At 38.9% G+C, this 14,276-nt stretch overlaps 1 protein-coding gene across 5 annotated transcripts in view; it reads left to right on the top strand.

Moving 5' to 3' along the window:
* SNTG1 (syntrophin gamma 1) overlaps positions 1-14,276 on the top strand; it is a 370,446-nt gene that overhangs the window by 254,085 nt on the left and 102,085 nt on the right. For all 5 annotated transcript variants that reach the window (XM_074819579.1, XM_074819587.1, XM_074819554.1 and 2 more), the window contains one exon: positions 8,115-8,244. In XM_074819579.1, coding sequence (XP_074675680.1) covers positions 8,115-8,244 — 130 coding nt within the window. The remainder of the gene's footprint in view (positions 1-8,114; positions 8,245-14,276) is intronic.

The following is a 14,276-nucleotide window of genomic DNA, read 5'->3' as shown; positions in this document are numbered from 1 at the left end:
TCTGCCAACTTAGATGTGTGAGTCTGGGAAGAACAGTGTGTTATAGAATCATAGAATCACAGAATGGTTTGGGTTGGAAGGGACCTGAAAGATCATCTAGTTCCAACCCTCCTGCCGTGGGCAGGGACACCTTCCACTAGATCAGGTTGCTCAAAGCCCCATCCAGCCTGGCCTTGAGCACTTCCAGGGAGGGGGCATCCACAGCTTCTCTGGGCAACCTGGTCCAGTACCTCACCACCCTCACTGTAAAGAATTTCTTCCTTATAGCTAATCCAAACCTACCCTCTTTCAGTTTAAAACTTTACCCCTTGTCCTATCACTGCATTCCCTGATAAAGGGTCCCTCCCCATCGTTCCTGTAGGCCCTCTTTAAGTACTGGGAGGCCGCTATAAGGTCTCCCCAAAGCCTTCTCTTCTCCAGGATGAATAACCCCAAATCTCTCAGCCTGTCCTCATAAGGGAGGTGATCCATCCCCACCACGATCATCTTCGTGGCCTCCTCTGGACCGACTCGAGCAGGTCCATGTCCTTATTTTGGGTGCAACAGAACTGGACACAATACTGCAGGTGGGAGTCTTGTGAGAGTGGACTAGAAGGGGAGAATCACCTCCCTCGTCCTGCTAGTCATGCTTCTTTTGATGCAGCCCAGGATACAGTTGGCTTTCTGAACTGTGAGCGCTCATTGCGGGCCCAGTCAGTTTTCCATCCACTGCTACTCCCAAGTCTTTCTCTGCAAGGCTGCTCTCATTCCACTCATTGCCCAGCCTATATTTGCGCATGGGGTTGCCGCGACCCATGTTCAGGACCTTGCACTTGGCCTCGTTGAACTTCATGAGGTTCACATGGGCCCACTTCTTGAGCCTGTCAAGGTCACTCTGGATGGCATCCCTTCCCTCCAGTGTATCAACTCCAACACACAGCTTGGTGTCACTGGCGAACTTGCTGAGGGTGCACTCAATCCCACTGTCCATGTGACCAACAAAGATGTTAAACAGCGCCGGTCCTAACACTGATCCCTGAAGAACACCACTTGTCACTGGTCTCCCCTTAAACATCGAGCCAAAAACCACAACTCTTTGAGTGTGATGATCCAGCCAATTCCTTATACACCCAGGGATCAGTCCCTGAAATCCACATCTCTCCAATTTAGAGACAAGGATTTCATGCAGGACACTGTTAAAAGGTTTGCAAAAGTCCAGGTAGATGATGTCAGTTGCTCTTCCCTTATCCACCAGCACTGTAACCCCATCATAGAAGGCCACCAAATTTACCAGGCACGATTTGCCCTTAGTGAAGCCATGTTGGCTGTCACCAATCACCTCCTTATTTTCCATGTGACCTAGTATAGTTTCCAGGAGGATCTGTTCCATGATACTGCCAGGCACAGAGGTGAGTCTGACTGGACTGTAGCTCCCTGGGTCTTCTTTACTTCCCTTTATAAAAATGGGGGCTATGTTTCCCCTTTTCCATTCAGTGGGAACTTCACCAGACTTCCACGACATCTCAAATATGATGGATAGTGGCTTAGCCACTTTACCTGCCAGTTTCCTCAGGACACACAGATGCACTTCATCAGGTCCCATGGTCTAGTGCACCTTCAGGTTCCTTACATGGTCTTGAACTTGATCTTCTCCTGCACTGAGTGGTTATTCCTAGTCCTTGCCTTTGCCTTTTGCGTCTTGAACAGTGTGGGTGGAGCCCTTGCCGGTGAAGACTGAGGCAAAAAGGTCATTGAGTACCTCAGCCTTCTCTATATCCTGGGTGAACAAGTCTCCCTTTTCCTTCCAGAGAGGGCCCACATTTTTCCTAGTCTTCCTTTTATCACCAATGTACATATAGACACCTTTCTGTTCCCCTTCTTCCCTGTCCAGATTTAATGCTATTAAGGTTTTAAATTTCCTAACCTGATCCCTGGGTGATTGGACAGTTTCTCTGTATTCCTCCCAGGCTATCTGTCCTTGCTTCCACCCTCTGTGGGCTTCCTTTTTGTGTTTGAGTTTGTCCAGGAGCTCCTTGTTCATCCATGCAGACCTCCTGGCATTCTTACCTGACTTTCTCTTTGTCGGGATGCATCACTCCCGAGTTTGGAGGAAGAAATCCTTGAATATTAACCAGCTTTCTTAGGCCTCTCTTCCCTCCAGGGCTTTATCCCATGGTACTCCACCAAGCAGATCCCTGAAGTCTGCTCTCCTGAAGTCCAGGGTAACGAGCTTGCTGTGTGCCCTCCTCGCAGCTCTAAGGATCTTGAACTCCACCATTTCATGGTCACTGCAGCCAAGACTGCCCTTCAGCTTCACACTCCCCACCAGCCCCTCATTCTTGGTGAGACCAAGGTCCAGCATAGAACCTCTCCTCTTTAGTCCTCTGTCACTTAGAAGAGGAAGTTATCATCAACGTATTCCAGGAACCTCCTGGATTGCTTATGCACTGCTCTGTTGTCCCTCCAACAGATATCAGGGTGATTGAAGTCCTCTTATCACAGAATCACAGAATCATCTAGGTTGGAAAAGACCTTCAAGATCAGCTAGTCCAACCATTAACCTAACATTGACAGTTTTCAACTACACCATATCCTTCAGCGCTATGTCAGCCCAACTCTTAAACACCTCTAGGGATGGGGACTCCACCACTGCCCTGGGCAGCCCGTTCCAATGCCTAACAACCCATTCTGTAAAGAAATGCTTTCTATTATCTAGTCTAAACCTTCCCTGGTTCAACCTGACGCCATTCCCTCTTGTCCTATGGTTTATTGTTTAAAGAGACTCATCCCCAGCTCTCTGCAACCTCCTTTCAGGTAGTTGTAGAGGGCGATGAGGTCTCCCCTCAGCCACCTCTTCCCCAGACTAAACAACCCCAGTTCCCTCCACCACTCCTCATAAGTCCTGTCCTCCAGACCCTTCACCAGCTTCGTTGCCCTTCCCTGGACACGCTCGAGTAATTCAATGTCCTTTTTGTAGTGAGGGGCCCAAAACTGAACACAGTAATCAAGGTGCGGCCTCACCAGTGCTGAGTACAGGGGCAAGATCTCTTCCCTGTCCCTGCTGGCCACGCTATTTCTGATACAAGACAGGATGCCATTGGCCTTCTTGGCCACCTGGGCACACTGCTGGCTCATGTTCAGCCGGCTGTCAATCAACACCCCCAGGTCCCTCTCTGACTGGCAGCTCTCCAGCCACTCCTCCCCAAGCCTGTAGTGCTGCTGGAGGTTGTTGTGGCCAAAGTGCAGCACCTGGCATTTGGCCTTATTGAAGCTCATGCAGTTGGCCTCAGCCCATTGCTCCAGCCTGTCCAGGTCTCGCTGCAAATCCTCCCTACCCTTGAGCAGATCAACACTCCCACCCAACTTGGTGTCATCTGCAAACTTACTGAGCGTGCACTGAATCTCCTCATCTAGATCATCAATAGAGATGTTAAACAGGAGTGGCCCCAAAACCGAGCCCTGGGGGACACCACTCATGACCGGCCGCCAACTGGATTTAACTCTGTTCACCACCACTCTTTGGGCCCGGCCATCCAAACAGTTTTTTACCCAGCAAAGCGTGTGCCCATCCAAGCCTCGAGCAGTCAGTTTTGCCAGGAGAATGCTGTGGGAAACGGTGTCAAAGGCCTTCCTAAAGTCAAGGTAGACAACATCCACAGCCTTTCCATCATCCAATAAGCAGGTCGCCCTGTCATAGAAGGAGATCAGGTTTGTCAAGCAGGATCTGCCTTTCATAGACCCATGCTGACTGGGCCTGATCATCTGGTTGTCCCGCATGTGTTGTGTGATGGTACTCAGGATGAGCTGCTCCATCAGCTTCCCGGGCACCGAAGTCAAGCTGACAGGCCTGTAATTTCCCGAATTATCCTTCCAACCTTTCGTATATATGGGTGTCATATTGACCAATCTCCAATCTGTCGGGTCCTCCCTGGTCAGCCAGGACTGCTGGTAAATGATGAAAGCGGCTTGGCGAGCACCCCAGCCAGCTCCTTCAGCACCCACAGGTGTATCCCATCTGGTCCCATAGACTTGTGTATGTCTGTGTGATTCAGTAGGTCACTGACTATCTCCTCGTGGAATGCGCGGGGATCGTTATCCCAGTCTCTGTCTTCTGGCTGAGGAGGCTGGATTCCCTCAATACAACTAGTCTTGTTATTGAAGACTGGGGCAAAGAAGGCATTAAGCACCTCTGCCTTTTCCTCATTGCTTGTTACCATATTTCCTCCTGCGTCTAGCAGGTGATGGAGACTCTCCCTGGTCTTTCTTATGTTATACCCTGATGTCTCATCAGGCATTAGCAGTTTAAAATTTCCTGTTCCTCCTTTCAGACACATGTAAAATACCTAATTAATATAGAAAAGCTTCATTAATATTCCTGGAAACACTTTTTTTTGACAGAACCTCCCCAGTATCTCTGTTGTTATGGTCACCTTTACAGTGTTTCTATGGGTCCTACAGTCAAGTGACACCATCTGCCCTCAGGGATTAGTTTCTAATCTGCCTCAGAAAGTAGGGGAAGAGGATTGTTCCTCAACCTCAGTTTGAGGTTTCTGTGGGGTGAATTTTGTTTTTTCTTATCACAGCCTCACTCCTTCTCATTGGTTTTCAGCAAACATTTGGAAGTTGCACAACAGCCTCCCACGGTCTCTGTTAATTCTAAGGGCTGTTGTTCCTTAGAAGTACACTAACTAGGTCTGCCAGCCTTTTTCCTATTCGCAGAGATGAAATTAAAGCAGGTTAGGCAATAGTCATTTGACCACTATATAATTGTGAAGCTAAAAACAGCCTGCAGCTTTTGACTGGTAATAGCAAAATCATATTTACTTGGCTGCATGACCCTTGTTCTGTTGAGGAACAATGGATGGCCCAGGGAGTCAAGGTGTAAACCAAAGGCTACAATGACTTATTGCCCAAACTGAAAGGGAAAAGGGTACAGTCACCACAGACACATGAGTTTTTTTATTAAATTCTGTGAAAAACTTCAGCTCAATGTTTAACAATGGTTGAAATGGAAATAATTAAGAGCATGAAACATAAAGGGCCCAAAATCATAACAGTCAAATCTGAGATCTCTTTTGCTGTATACTTCAGGTAAGATACTGAATTGAATAGAACTACTCACATGGAAAATTAGGACATATTCAACTATTCATAGGTCTAGGGGTTTAAAAGTCAGTCTTCTGCATCAATAAAACAGAAGCTTAAAGATCACATTGTAGAACTTGTACATTACAGAGAAAGATTTTTATGTTGTAATGTTATTTCTGAGATTTGAATTTCCAGAAAATAAATTTAAAAGAATATTGATATAAAACAAAGATACCTGAATTCATACTCAAACCTTGAATAACCATTTAATTTTCTTCTTGGCCTTCTTGGCCTTCTATGCTCTCTAACATGAGGCAGTAAGAGTACTTAAAGGAAACAAAAATGCAGCGTAAATATGAGAAAGGAAGTGGTGTTTTCTTCATAAAAGCATAGAACCAACATTTTATCTTTCTGGCAAGACAGTTTATAGGAGTCTTTTGAATTAGAGTAAATATTTTAAAATGTGACTCCTCAAAATTTTTATGAAAGAAAGGTAGATTATTTTTAAAAGAGACTGCTATAAAGAGCAATATTAAGGAAAGGATATTGAAAATAATATAAGAAAGCAACATTAAATGGAACGTAATTCATTACATTTTCTGTATTTAAAATTTACAAAGATGTTTTCACTATATGAAGCCTAATAACTTTTTATGGTTCAGAGGTTGAAAAGACTGGCACAGAAATACATCATATCGTTATCACATATCCTATTATACTTCATAATTGTATTCTAGCTTTTCTAGTGGAATTCTTGAAATGCATGAATTCCAGAAGGTGTTCATATAAAATTCCAGAGAACATTCAGGTTAATCTTGAAAAGCTTATTAATTTCAAACACAACTCTTGAGTTCTAGAATGCACAGAACCTGAGATGTGTAGTTGAATAAGAATTCATCAGATCTTAACTTTTTTGCTGTATTATAAAGTGATTAATCTACCATTTGTTCTATTTAATACAAAACACATATTTAATACATTATTTTTTCAGGTTTGTATGGTATTATGGACTTTGACTGGTAGACTAATTCAAGAAAATACTGTTACAATAATCTAAGGCTAAGGATATCTACTTCCCAAACACATTCAGAAGTAATTTTTTAGGCAGCCATGCATTCTTATACTCTATGCTTATTGATACTGCTGCAGGAATATTCTGGATTAATAGTTTTGAATGTGCACAGATCAAATACCTAGGAACAGTAGGAACAGTCTGATGGTCCAAATGCATCAGTTTCACAGTTTTTGTACTGTAAGGGAAATTTATGCATCAGGATTGATTCTGGAACATACTGGGTTTTCTTTGCTTGTGCAGGTTAGTGTCACACATTAATAGATTCCTTGGATTTGTACTTTGGTTTACAACAAATTGAGTATAAAGAATGGGTGTCCTGAAAATAATGCTATTTTTCTTGAAAGACATAAGCAACAAATTTGAGCATCATGCTATGTTCTTTATGTAAGGACTTACTTAGAATTTTATTCTGGAAGAATTTAGTATTTATATTTATAACCATTTAAAATAAAGGATATAGTCAATAAATGGTAGCTACATTACCTGAAGATGCTTTAAATAAATCTTCCTCAAAAAGTTTACCTGAATTACTGTGAAAATGAGACATTGTACCTTGAAATTGTACCTTTGAGATTTTAAAGAAAAATCACTACCCATGTGAAAAGGCAACTAAAATGATAAGTGAGCTGGTGGATTTAGATAAACCACTGGTCTCTGTATGATCATGTTAGGATATTATCTGCTTTATCCTTCTATAAGTGCTAGTTCTCACGATGGGACTCAAAAAGCAAAGGCATGGCTCTAATTCATTTTTAATGCTGTTCCTGACTGAAGGAAAAGCCTGTACTTGACACAGATGCCACAAAGACCTTTAAGGTAGAGATAGATATTAGCTCTACATTCTATACAACTAGAATATAATTTCAAGACATAAACCCCCCCACCTTTGCAGAATGGATAGCTGCCTTGAGATGTCAGAAACTGTCATCAGTGATACTCAGTTTTACACTGAAGATAACACTCACTTTCCCTGAGCCATTCTGAAAGAATCTGAATGATCTACTTAATTTTAAACCATGAATTGATCACTAACGATGAGTTTATAGCAGAATGCCTTCAGTGGAATTTGGTAGTCTCTGTATGTTTAGTAATCTCTTACTCTAGGGTATGGATTAATATTGAGGTTTTTCTGGTTCTGAAGCGAGACACCTGTGAGCCTTCCAAAGGCTGTTAGCCAAGAAGGCTATTTACTGAAGAAATGAGGTCTGCTACTGCTTTAGCATCTAAAAGTTTTCTCTTGTTCTGTATTTGCCAAGCACTCAGCTGCAGAAAGTGACAGATTTTATTTTGTAGGTGCCCAGATTGGTGCTGGGGTAGAGGCACCCAGGTGGCCACTGCTTTTGTCATTGGATGTCTCTTGGCATTCCAGTGTATTTTGCTAATGATCCTATATTTAGAAATGCAATTGGAATGATCAATTTTGAATTCTCCAGCTTTTCTATCAGTAGTTTAGAAGCGGATCAAAATTTTATAACCAAGAGCAGTGAACAAGAGGTATCCAGACAGGAGCCTTACTGTGTTTAAAGAATGTATTAGAAAAATTAAACAAAAGTTGTTGAGAAAAAGGTACTGAGATTCCACTGAATTTTGCAAATGATTGCCTACAGTGTCCAATGCACACTTTACTTCTCAGTAATCTGAAGTATTAAAGTCTTAACTCTTTAGTATGCATCAGCTATTTCACTTGTTTGGCTGCTGAAGTCAGGCAGTGTTGGTCAAGGTTCTGTGGAGCTAGTCAGTGGAATTTTTCTGTAGCTTTAGGGAAACTTAATAGAGTCTGAGTTGACCTTTTATCATGATTGTTTTAATATGTCAGGTATTTATAAAAACAGGAAAGCCAGGAATTTATCAGTGTTCAGTAGCTGACCTTCATTGTAGTTGAAAGAAAGGCATTTCTACAAGTATTGTTAAGATGATATGCTAGAACAGATGAAATTTTCTTCTGACCTGATCTGTTATGACATGTCTATAGGCAAAATGCGTTCCAAGTAATTGCTGTGGATGGGGTTTGCAGTGGAATAATTCAGTGTCTCTCTGCCGAAGACTGTATTGACTGGCTACAAGCAATAGCAAGTAACATTTCCAACCTCACAAAGCACAATGTAAGTATGGATCCAAGTAAGCCAGAAGATTTCCCAATCATATTTGATTATAACTGTCATAAAAGCCTAATAGGTTCACACACAGAATTATCTGCATATAAACAATGCTTGAGGCTGTCTGAGAGAAGTCAACTCAAGTTTGTCATCAAATCAGACTTTGTAAGAAATCATTGAATAAGAAAATATTCTCCCCTACAGTCATATAGTTCATTTCATTGCTATCAGAGTTACTCACTTCTTAACAATACCAGCTAGGGTTAGAAATGAAGACCAGACACACAGGAGAAAGCCAGGTGTGATGGGTAAGCACATATAAAAGAAAATAATTATGTACTTCCTTGATAGTTTAAGAAAGCACATCTATATAAAGACTGGTATAATCAGATATGAATTAGATATTAGGTCTGTTTAGGTATCATTTAACACAAGGAGAATGACAATGCTTCTGTGGTATAGATACAGATGTTCATTATCAGCAAAGATTAAATGCATTTATGCTTCATGCACTGTACTTTTATGATCTGATCTTGTGGAATAAATAGCTCTTTTTATTGAAGCAAGAATAAATGTTATGCAAAGTTTTGCCAAACTACTAGTAAGTTTAATTGAGAGGTCTTCTGGACCTGCCTAGGATATATTTTGCATTTTATACATGACACATAGTTTTGCCTGTAGAAGTCTATATGATACCTTTCCTGTTTTTCCTCAAAAAATACTGAACACATGGGTAACTCCATTATTTTGAATTGAGTTATAACAAGGAAGCCCTTGAGGATTTAATTTATATTCTCTCAGATTTCCTTAAATCTGCTTTAGCCTCCCAAACCTGCCTCTGAATTTACTTTTGTTTCAAATACAGGGAACACACTGAAGGAAGTTGTATTTCTCGGAGATTTATATTCAAGATGCAAAACTATGTTCCATCTGGCAGCAATATGTAAAAGTCATTGTATTATAAAAACTTGACAGACATGAATTCATCCACCATCTGCAAGCTTCCACTCAGTACAAGCCAACTTTATGGCTATTTATTCATCCTTACAATGCTGTTGCTATATAGAACATCTCTTGTCTCACTAGGCATCCTGAAAAATGAGGGTGCTGTTTTTCTCTCTTGCCATCTTTAGTTCAGACTATTAGTAATTCTTGCTACCTAAAGTAGTGTGTTTACTTATAACAATAGATAGATGCACCTAAATTTTATCTGATAATGCTTTATGTAGTTCTGATGAGACTATAATTATGGTTGCTTAGCGTAACAAATTTTAGTAACGCAGTGTTGTTACATGAAATATTTTCAGTTTAAAAATAAGTACAGTTTATAATTCTACACTAGTTTCCATAAAATACAGAAACAATGTTTCTGATGTTTTATAAAGTGGAAATAGTAAATTATACAACTGTTACGCCAGTCTTTGTATTTACTTTGTCTCAAAGACATCATGTAAAGTAACTGTGAGAGGCCTTATGACAATTATCCATTAATCTGTTTTTAGAACTGTCCTAATTGTTCATACCCCCTATGAGTTTATGGAAACCAATGAGACTGTCTTTTCTGGAATATACTTTTAAATTGTCAGTTGCCAGAAAGCATTAGTTATTTGACAGCATATGTGATAAGTGAATGTAAGAAGCATTAGAAACACAGAGGGGAAAAAACCCAAACTGTTGCTTGGAACAATGATTAGATGTGATTAGAGGTCCCTCCATTTTCTTTCTTTACAAGATTGTTATTGACATACACATACTGTTGATGTTAGCATTTTTCCCCTGAGAAGCATTTACTCACATTCTCCCTTACTGTGGCATCCAGTACCAAAGAAACCGAGTATAGGACTTTATTTGAACTTTTGGACAAATTGATTGATTTTTAGTTTTCAGTTAACTTCCTTTTTCTATCTAGGGGTTATGGAAAATAATTTGTTCCATTTAAGTACTATGTAGTTGATAGAAATGTTAACTTACATACTCTTTCTCACATCTACCTTTTGAAAATGAAGGAAGCAGATGAAAACAAGACAGACTATAAAAACTGAATTGTTTCTGAAAGCATTTCCTTTACCAGTGTGTCAGTTTGGACTCTGTAGATATGGGTGTGATTTATTTTGCCTAACTTTCGAGATCTTAAAGCAGAATGCTTGAAGAGTGATCCTTATGATTTACTTTTGACATCTCTTTTTGGATGAGATTTATTCCCTCAGGACATGTCTTTCTTTCCTTTGACTGGTAAGGGGCCTTAGGGTGGTGAGTTCAGACTTTGATACCTAAGGAGATATGTATATCCTGTCACTGGTGTCTTTGAGGAGCCAGAGAGAGTTTCTCTTAATAAATCTGCCAAAGAAATGCCTGGCTATTTTGACAAAAAGCATACTAGTCTCAACCAGAAAATCTGAATTATTTTACTTTTTTACACACAAGCTGGCTAAAAAAAATCATCTGATGGTTCAAACCCCAGAAACATGTCTGGGAATAACATGGCTTTCTCTCCCTATGTTACCACATGTATCTTACAGTTGTGAAACGTGAGTCCGTGGCTCCAAAATCTCATATTTGAGTCTATAGTTCAATCAATTTTTTTAATGATAATGTCAAAATCTTTTCTGTCGTGATCTAATATGTCCTCATCTGACACAAAGGTGATGTGACTCAATTGCAGAATCATCGGTATATCTAGTATCTACCAGAGAACAAGAAGATTTAAAAAAGGCAGGAATGGAAGCAAAACGAAAATGTCTTGACATCATCATCTTTGAAAGGAAGTGTTGCTAACAGAATAAACATAATGGACGATGGAAGACCATGTCTGCAGGCAAACACATTTTGCCTGCAGTGGTTAGACTATCAATCATTGTACAGTGTGAGATAAGACTTGTATTATTATGCAACAAGATAGTTACAGTTTTAATGCAGAGAAATAGAAAATTATATTCTGACTATTAAAGAAAAGATTAAATAAAAATATCAATATGCTGACTGATCTAGTTGACTTTATTTCAAATTTTCATCAAAAGACAGACTTCAGGTATGCACTCTTTTTCTTCGCATTCAGTAAATTAGAACTAGTGTCCTCCACTGGTTGTAGAATACTGAGAGTGATACTGATTTCTTTAGCTCCCCAGAAACCATGGAAGGATTACATATGAGATAAAATGCATCCCTTTAAAATTGCAAAACATGAATTGGCTCATATATTAGTATGCAACCAAAATGCATACTATAGAAATGCACTGTTGGAAGTGACTTAATATTGCATTATAACTGATGATATGATGGATCCATGATGACCATTCATTTCTGCAGATGGATTCCTCTCCAACTGAAGTTACTTCAGCTGCATCTTTGTTAAAAATTCATCAGTTTTAGCAATAGCCTCAAAAACCAAAGGGATTATATTAAACCCAAAGTTTAGTCTAATCAATCCTGAAACTAAAATTCATGTGCTGAAATCTGAATACATTAAATTGAACCTAGACCTGGGAACTCTAATTCCTCTATGAATTGATGAGGTAGAAAAAAGTTTTACCTCTTTTTGTTTCCAGTTTGGATGGCAGGCCAAAGATGATTAGAAACTGCTGCTTCTACCTTTTTCTACCCATGCTCCAGCTAGGAATTTTCAGTTCTGCTGTTCCAATTCAGCTATGAATTATTGGCCTTTCCATGAACTCTTAAACTGTATTAATTTCTGTGGTAATCGATAATGATTTTTGTTCTTTACCATCTTTTTTTAAAAGAATTTTATGATGACAGTATCCAATAGGACACATAAATTTTAAAGAAACTATGTTCTAGAAGAGTCCAAGAAAACACTCCAAAATCTTGTGCTCTGAAAAATCCACCTGTTGCCAATACATCCCTAATTTATGTGGTGCAATTTTCAAGAGACACGAAGGCAAAATTTTTAATTATTTTAGCAGGCTGAGATTTTGCTGAAGGTCTTTTTCAAACTTGATTCAATTGAAAATTATCTGGGTGCCACAATATTCAAGTGCTGCCAAAAGGAAAAAAAAAAAAAAGAAAAAAAAAAAAAGAAAAAAAAAAAAAGAAAAAACAAGGACAGAAGTTTTAGGTCTTTATAACAAAGGAATAATAAAAAAATACATTGCAGTTAGCATCTTCTAAGATATAGCTTAATAGAGTCTTTGGGAATTTATCCTCCCTACTCAATATTTGTCACTCTTTCCCATTGCTTTCTCTGTGGCAGATTTTTGTATAGTGAGTGCAGTGATACTTCTTTTCCCTTTCTTCTTCCATCATTTACTTGGGAGTCGCTGCAGCAATTGCACATTTATGCTTCTTACCTTGAAGCTAACACTTGACAGAAAAGAAACAACATGAAATTCATCAGACAGGAATGACAGGCAGCTGAGGTAAGGTTGCCAAGCAGGAGGTGACAAAAAGTCCGTTTTAAATTTATCTTAAGAATACCCATAAGATCTTGCAAGATTTAGGATTTAGTTCATGGTGACTTCATTTTATTCCATCATGGTACATCTTCTGGGTAAAAAAAACATATATCTGTGAAATTAATGAGGCACACATCTGTTGATGGTGGAAGCATGGCAATAGACTGAAAGCAGTAGGAGTAAGAGGTATACAGAGTATAAGTTTGGCACAATGTGTGTGTTTTCCTGAACTTAAGCCTTTATTTTGAAAAAAGTTCAAAAGTTCAACTGAAATCATGGCTTTAAACATATGTTTAAAATGTAATGCCTAATGAAAGAAACTGCTACTAAGAGGACAAATATATTTGTCCTCACTTTCACTGGAGAAAAAAGAACAATAATACTTTATCTTTACAGTGCTGAAGTTTGGATAATTGTATAGGGATTCTGTAAGTCACTGGGCAGAGGGAGAGAAAAAAAATACAAAACAAGAGAAAAAAAATTAGAATAATATGATCTGTCCCGTTTGTGGGAAGAATAAAATATCACAGAACTACATTCAGTGTTTGGTAAGTTATTGAAATAAATTAGTAGCACATGTCTCTTTTTTCTGGTGGATGCTACCACCAGTAAGAACATACTGTGGAATGTTATATTATGTGAATAAATCAATGTCACATATGAATTGAACAGATTTCACTTTTTAATTTTTTAGTTGAAATACTGTGGCAGAACATCAGGATGCTCTGATGGTTAGTCATTTTGGAGTTTTCAGGGATTTTATGCTCTTAGATGCCCTGTGAATTGTGTATTACAACAATATTTAACTTTTTGTTGGTTACTAAGCTATACATGTTTGGAGCAAATCCAAAAAGGTCAGCATTAGTATTAAATCTCATAGAGTGGTATATTCTGGTACTGCAAAAGATACGTACTGTCTGTAATTTAACAGCAAATCTCCTTGTAAAATGAAGACCAAAACAACAGAGGACTGTAGGAATTCTTCAAAATATTGCTAGTAGAGTATTTTTTACATATATGATTTACTTTTCCCAAGACAGAACTACTCAGATAAATTGGGTGTTATCAAATAAATGTACGTTCAACTGGTTTTTAAGCAGTATTAGGCATTCAGGTGTTTACAGAGTTCTGAAACTTCAATTTTTTGTTCTGCATCCCATTCTCAACTTTTTAAAGGGAAGCCTGTAGAGGTAGTCCAATACTGATATTCAGGTCTCTGTGGGAACATTTAAAACTCAGAAAGGAATATGCTTGTAACATACTGCTGCCATTTTTCTTTTCCTTACATGGTTCTCTTAAGGCACATAGATCTAAGTGAATAAATGTAGTCAGTGCAGCATCAAAATTACATAAATTAAATCTATTCTATTTGTCTTCCCTTTTTCAATGTGGGATGTTACCAGTTCAACATTTAAAAACATATCTGTTTCTATGTCACTGTTATCAAGTGTTACATATGGCCTTGTGTCATATTTACTTACATTTTGGGCAATTTGCTGCATGTCTTATTTTATTTACTTGTTGCCTGTATCTTGTTGACTGAAGAATTGTGAGATATATCCTCCTGGGTGTAATGATTTATCTGCAAAGAAATGATAAGTCTTGCCATACTGTATTGCTGTTTCTCCA

The sequence above is a fragment of the Strix aluco genome, chromosome 1, assembly GCF_031877795.1.
Source record: "Strix aluco isolate bStrAlu1 chromosome 1, bStrAlu1.hap1, whole genome shotgun sequence".
NCBI lineage: Eukaryota > Metazoa > Chordata > Aves > Strigiformes > Strigidae > Strix > Strix aluco.
Note: the sequence above shows the minus strand (reverse complement) of the source record. Positions and strands in the feature narration are given on the sequence as shown.